This window comes from Aegilops tauschii, chromosome 6 (assembly GCF_002575655.3).
Source record: "Aegilops tauschii subsp. strangulata cultivar AL8/78 chromosome 6, Aet v6.0, whole genome shotgun sequence".
In the NCBI taxonomy this organism is placed as follows: domain Eukaryota; kingdom Viridiplantae; phylum Streptophyta; class Magnoliopsida; order Poales; family Poaceae; genus Aegilops; species Aegilops tauschii.
The window spans coordinates 160,033,554-160,040,728 of record NC_053040.3 but is presented as its reverse complement, the minus strand read 5'-3'; the positions used below and the strand labels follow the sequence as shown (position 1 = coordinate 160,040,728).

Below are 7,175 nucleotides of genomic sequence, written 5' to 3'. Positions count from 1 at the left end.
TGCCACTTCCTCTTAGGCGATAAGAGTGGATGGTGCGTCGACAAGTGAAGTTCTGCGAAAGTTGGTGTTCTTCGAAGGTGTCCGGCGGCGGTGAGACACGGTGTTGAGTTTCGAGTAGGATAGGCTCTTTGCGTTGTAGTTTGCTTTGCGGTGTTGTCCGTCTTTGGCTTTGCTCCGATGTGGTGTTTGTGCTATGCTCGTTGTTCGCAGCGAGTGTAGTTTCTTATAACTCAAATGATTCGTTTTATAAAGCTATGGCACTTCTAGGCGTATTCTTGAAAAAAAAAATCTGTTGCCTTTAAGCTCAGCACAATGCGAATTTGTAAAGCCTTGTAAACATCTCAGCAAACCCTCAGGCTTTAGCGCTGGCAATGGAAGAACAAGTACGACGCCATGAAAAATTCAAGTCATTTCATCGAGCACATGGACAGCACACAATGCTCAACAAAACAAAACAAAATCCTCTCCACGATGATGACGCATCGAAGGAAACTCACACGAGCAACAGTTCGTCGGATTATTATTCACTACTCCGGAGCACTAGACGCGACTCAGGCGAGAAGCAGAGCAGCCGCGGCTCAGAGCGCCTTGAGCATCTCCTCGGCGCTGCTGGTGGTGAAGGCGCCGCCCTCCTCGAGGTTGAGCACCTTGACGACGCCGTCGTCGGCGAGGAGCGCGTAGCGGCGGGACCGCACGCCGAGCCCCATGGGCTTGTCGGAGAGGTCCATCTCCACGCCGAGCGCGCGGGTGAGCTCGAGGTTGCCGTCCGACAGCAGCTGCACGTCTTCGCCGAGGCCGAGGCTCTCCTTCCACGCCTTCATCACGAAGGCGTCGTTCACCGAGACGCACGCCACGGTGTCCACCCCCTTGGCGCGGAGCTCGCCCGCCTTCTCGATGAACCCTGGCAGGTGCTTCTGCGAGCAGGTCGGGGTGAAGGCGCCCGGGACCGCGAAGAGCACGACCTTCTTCCCTGCAGTCAGCTCCCCGACCGTCACCGTCTTGAGCTCGCCGTCGGCCGGGTCGAAGTAGGAGAGCGTGGCGTCGGGCAGCTTGTCGCCGACCGCGATGGTGGCCACGACCGTGGATGCCGATGCCGCGGAAGCCGCGAATCTCCTCGCCCCCGGGACGGCGGCGGCGCGGAGGCGGGCTGGGGCGGCGATGCGGCGGGAGGCGAAGGAGAGCGACGGGGAGGAGAGGACGAAGCGCTTGCCGGCGGCGGCGGCCGCCGAGGACAGAGCGGACAGCGATGCGGTGGCCATGGAGAAGGGGCGAGGCGATGTGTTCGAGGAAATGCTATCTGTTCGGCCTTGGAAAGAGCGTGGGGTGTGGAGTTTGGGTTTTGGATTGAAGGAACGGCCGGGTGCGACGTGATAGGTGGGAGCAGCGCGATTTTGGTTGGTTCGTTGGACGCGTCGGCGGAATGGGTGGACGTCGTGCTGTTGCCCTGGGTTAGGCAGGCGGCCCAGCTGAGCACTTGGTTGGGCCTGTTTGGTGCTCTCGCCTCTCGGGTTCGCGTTCTTTTCCGAAATCACCAGTCGAGGTACCTTTGCAAAGCTCTCACTACTCATCTTCTCACGCTCTCACAAGTGATAGGCTGCATATGGGTCCCTTTATCATGACCTGAGAGTTTTTTTTATCTTTTCATAGATGCGTTTTACACAAAACATTTTATATCTTAAATCGTGCATCCAAATGTTGGATCGTTTTTACCGTTGGATTTCTCACATCGAGATTTTCGAAACTAGATACCATGGCAATAGGTTTCGACGAAATTTTTTCACGAAAGAAAAACAGAAAATACCGACAACAAAAACAAATAATAGAAAAAACAAAACAAAAATACAGGAGCCCGGAAGCACAGTTGCGGATTTTCTTTTTTTTCCTTTTGAAAATCACAACTGTACTTCTTGCGAAGGCAAATTCGTGCTTCCGCGAGAAGCAAATTTGTATTTTTCCAAATAAATTTAGGTAAGAAACAAGATACATAAACCATGCTTGACACCAGAATATTTAATTTGGTAATCAGCTACTAATTCTTGCTCCACCAGGTAAATCAAAGGGTAATCTTTCACTTTCTGCCAACGAAGAGATTTAAAAACATAGAAAACCTATAAGCGACACAAAATATACAATCCGAAAGTACCAGGGCGCACGGGGGTAGCCCCACTGGGCCGCCGGCCCATTCGCGCATGTACTGCAGCAGTTTACTATAGTGACTCCGCTCGGTTCACCATAATTGTTACTGTAGCGCTCCGTCCCGGTTCACTATATCGCTGTTACTATAGCCTCGATTTTTGAAAACATGCCAAAATAAGAAAAAACGTGAACATTTTTAGAATTTGTGAACACAGTTAGAAAAACGTGTTTGTTCTTAAATTCCTGAACTACTTTTGAAACGTGAACATTTCTTGAATTGAGAAACAAATTTGAAAACACAGACATATTTTGAAATTTTTGTACTATATTTGAAAAGCTGAACATTTTAAGTTTATCGTAAAAAAAATCAAGTACACACTAAACCTTTATTCAGTATACAATGAACATATTTTTAGATACACTGGACATTTTTTTAATATACGAACAACTTTTTAATTATATGATGAACATAGTTTTAATACACACGAACATTTTTTTAATATATGAACAAATGTTCAAACATGAACATTATGAAAAAAATTATGTGAACTTTTGAAAAAAACAGAAAAAAAGAAAACCAAAAAAACAATAACAAAACAACAAAAAACAAAATATGATTCAGGAACCTTCTACAAGGTTATCAAAATACCTCAGGAACCTTTTCCTTTTTTTTGAGACAAAGGAACCTTTTCCTAAAGCCAGGATTTATCAATGAAGCCGACATAGCGAAGCCGGAACATGGCCAGCCCAACTAAGTGTGGCTCGCTTATAGTGAGATGTATGTCCGACTCACAGTAGATTTTTCCATGCTCGCAACTGTACAAGCCCGGCTTGTTAGTTCGCTCGCACGCTGCGTGCTGCTAAATGTGATCATATGCCAGCCTGGCTCGAAGCCCGATAATGGCCACTTTGTCAAGCCCAAGGCCGGCCCAAAAAAAAGCCCGAAGCCCGAACATCATTTTGTGGAGAAAGAAGTATAGTTTTCCCCCTCAAATCTCTATAATTGGTTCAAATTCCCCCTCAAGTCCAAAACCGGATTAATCACCCCCTCAAATCTGTTATACCGAATCAATCAGGCCCCAAGGTGGTATTGGACATGATTTAAGGTGGGTTTGAGTTATTGATGCTAACTGGACAAATAAAAGTCAACTCCGATGAGTCTCCCCCACCAATCATCCTCCTCTCCGGCGGGGTCTGGCCGGTGAGCCCCAGGGCGCATGACGCGGTGCCCGCGAGGTCGTCCATTTGCTCTGCACGGCCTTCCACCATGAGCCTCCTCATCGCGCGGCCTCCAATGGGGAGCAGAGCCGGCGGACGTGGCACCAGTGCTCGCTGTGGTGCGCGAAGACGAAGCCCCGGAGCGGCTCATGGGGAACCGGCGGTGCAGCAGGCCGAGGAAATTGGAGGGGCGGTGATCATCTCGTCAGGGACCTGCACTGCGCGACCGCTGAGAAGTGCTCGAACAGGTCGGCGTCCGCACCATCCCGTCTAGGTCAAGCTCGAAGAGCTTGGCGGCCGCCTTGGCCTAGGCCGTCTCGTGATGCTTCTTGTCGGCCGTCCGCTCCACCTCATAATCTCCGATGACCGGCCGCCACGGTGGCAGTACTAACCTTCGACTAGGAGGTCAGGGAGGAGATCACGAGCCACGGTGCGCGGACCCGCCTCTGCCTGCGCAGGAGTACGAGCAGCGCCCAAACGCCGGCAGCTTCCCGAGCGCGCGCACACCGAGGATATCCATCGGCGTTTTCTGCGGCAGCCCCGGGGCAGTGCAGTATGAGCACCTGCTAGTCCGGGAGAAGCACGACCTCAGTCTCTGGCAGCAAAGATCGTGAATTTCGGCCGGCCGTCGGCGTGGCGGGCGCAGTAGCCCGCAGACAGCGAAGAGGCGGGCGTACAGCCGACGTGGCGGGACGAGCTGCAGCGCGCGGCCGCGACGAGCAGCCCCGCGGGATCGAGGCGGCTGAAGCAGAGCACTGCTTCGAGAGACATGGTGATGGCCACGGCCGGCAATGAGCGCGCGACACCGCGTGACGGCGTGTCGCCGGCGCGCGTGCAGCTGGGCCGGCAAGCTGCTTATTGCCGGCGCGGATGCATGACCGGTATGGATAGACCGACGACATGTGTCCCTGGCGTACAAGGCCCTTGAAAATGTCAGCGGCGCCGTATGCACATGCCTCGATTCCACATGGCAGAACGAATACCAAGCAAAGCAATGGGCGCATCTATTGACCAAACCAAAATTTCATACACAATGACGCACCGTGGAAGTTCTTTAGAGTGATTTCCGTTGCCAACCAGTTAATCCGGTCCTTGAACCATCCAACTACTTGTCTATCAAAGAAGAAGAAACATACTACGTATCACCGATCCCAAACGCAGGCCATGACAGGAGATTAATCAGTCGATCCGACCAGCCAGCTGGCGCCCGGTCATCATCATCTCAGGCGGCGGGGACACCGAGGAGGTCAAGCGTCGAGTGGCAACGTGCTCGTCTTCGCCAAGGGAGTCAACTCGCGACAAGGCGTGAACCGACGTGGACAATAAGAAGAGAGAAAATAGAAGCAAAGCCACCTTCAATTCTCTCCAAAACCACCCAGGATGAGATTTATACGGTTTTGCAAAGTTTAGGGGGAAAATAATCCGGTTTTGAAGTTGAGGGGGTTATTGATCCATTAAGGAGGATTTAAGGGGGAAAACCATACTTTTTTCTTTTGTGGAACACACACGTGTAAGCCTAGCTCGAACACCGGAAAGCCCGGGCCGAAATGTTGAGAAATCAAAACTCGAGCCTGGCCCGAATACACTTTTGGGCTGCAAAATGGAGACCGAGCCCAGCCCGAACATCAAGCCCGAAGCCCAGGTTATTGGGCCGGCCTGTCCATGATCATGTTTACTTGTTGCGTTCCATTCGTTCACTTCTCTAGATCGCTTTGATTTTTTCTTTTTCTTTCGATTTTCTTTATTTCTTCAATGGTTTCCCTCTTTTTTATGTTTTTTCTTTGTTTTTCTCCGGTTTTATAGTTTTTCAAGTTTTATAGGGTTTTATTTATTTAGTTATTCTTTGTTTTTTTCCGATTCTTTTTTTTCTTTGTATAAATTTTATTTTATTTTTTAAACTGGTTTTCTTTCGTTCTTCGTTATAATTTTTCTATTTTTTTTATTTTTTGCTTTTCTGTCGATTTTCATCTTTTTTTCAACACATGTTAACTTTTTCCCAGTTTACAATATTTTGTATACATCAGAAACATTTTTGAAATACATTATTAACATTTTCTGAAAACATACATTTTTGGTTGTCTACTTCTTTAGAATATTGATGTCTTCTTTTTTTCCATGCACATATTACGTTTTTGGGTATATATCTAATAAATTCTTATATAGAAAATTTATGAATACATGATTAACATTTTTAGTACATGATTAAAAAAATTCCATAGACATTTTAAACAATTTTTTAATATTTGATAATGATTTTTCAAATTAAAGATTAATATTTTTCATGCATGACCAGCATTTTTATACAGATTTAACATTTTCAAATGCTTTATTAACATTTAAAAAAACCTAATATTTTTAGAATACATGTTCAATATTTTTTATATACACATTAAACATAATAAAATGCTTGATTAAGATTTTTCAAATTAATGATTAACATTTTTTCATGCATGACCAGCATTTTTTATACAGATTTAACAATTTCAAATGCTTGATTAACATTTTACAAAACCTAATATTTTTAGAATACATGTTCAATATTTTTTCTATACACATTAAACATAATAAAATGCTTGATTAACATTTTTGTAGTACATAGTCAACATTTTTGCTAAACACATTTAACATTTTGATATGCTTGATAGAAAAATTAAATAAAAGATTAACATTTTTAGAGTACATGGTCAACATTTTTTCTATACAAATTAAAAAAATCAAATGCTTGATTTACATTTTTTGAATACAGGGTCAACTCTTTTTGAATGCATGGTCAATATTTTTATACACATTTAACTTTTTTTCAAATGGTTGATTATCATGCTTCAAGTACAAAATTAATATTTTTTAAATACATGATCAACTTTTTTCATACACATCTTTATTTTTCTGTATACAATTTTTGCATACATGAGAAACACTTTCTCTATACTCATTAAACATTTTCAAATGCTTGGTTAACATTTTTTCAAATGCTTTTACGTAAAGTGTTTTTTGTTATATATTTATTTATAATATTTGGCAGTATAAACTTTTTCTTATAGTTGCATCAACATTGTTTTAACACTGCACAAACATGTTTCAAACTTAAGTATTTTCTTGAAAATACAACAAAAATTAAGTAAAAGAGAACAAGGAAAATAAAAAGAAAAAACGAATCGAGTGAAAGAACGAACGAACGAAAAACGGGGCGAACAGCGCCACTGGGCTAGCCCATTACTTCGTCGCTTCAGGCGAGCAGTTTGTCTCGCTAGAAGCCATAGGTTTGCCGACCGGATCGGAATACCGGGTCCATCGACTGACGATTGAACCCGCGTCTCTACTATTTAAAAAAAAAAAAAAAAAACTAGTGCTCCTGCGCCTCCTGTTGCCGCCGCGGTCGCACATAACCCAGAGACTCAAGGAGACCAGACCGGGATATGGCTAGTAGCGCTAGCCGCTACGGCGCTCCCTCCCTGCTGTATCCTACGCTGATGTGGTATCATTGCGTCAAAGTCTGCCGGACTGTTGATCACTGTAAGTATTTTTATGTAAGTGGGCCACACCTTGATTATATGCAAACTCCGGTAGATACCAATCTGGGTTAAGTAGCATACTTGCGTATGAAACAGCATATTAATTTATCAATTTGATGTGTACTTCTTTGAATTTTAATTGTGCCTCAAATATGAAGAGGAATACAAACATCCGTAACTCGTTGTACAGTACAAGCTAGTTGCTTCAAACTCCAACGCCCCTAGTGCTGTTAGATCGTTTGTCAGCAGCCTTCGGGCAGATTGTAACCGAATTTTAGTTCATTAATAAAGCTCCATGATTCGTTGCAA

General features: G+C 45.1%; 1 protein-coding gene across 1 annotated transcript; it reads right to left on the bottom strand.

Moving 5' to 3' along the window:
- Nucleotides 1–394: 394 nt before the first annotated feature.
- LOC109766115 (peroxiredoxin-2E-2, chloroplastic) lies at nt 395–1,366 on the bottom strand. Its single transcript, XM_020324885.4, has one exon. It carries the CDS (start codon nt 1,257–1,259, stop codon nt 579–581), a length of 681 nt encoding a protein of 226 aa, XP_020180474.1. The 5' UTR covers nt 1,260–1,366; the 3' UTR covers nt 395–578.
- Between the last annotated feature and the right edge of the window lie 5,809 nt (nt 1,367–7,175).

Excerpts from the sequence above, each read along its gene's own strand:
- LOC109766115 (XM_020324885.4), bottom strand. The coding sequence starts at position 1,259 with ATGGCCACCGCATCGCTGTCCGCTCTGTCCTCGGCGGCCGCCGCCGCC.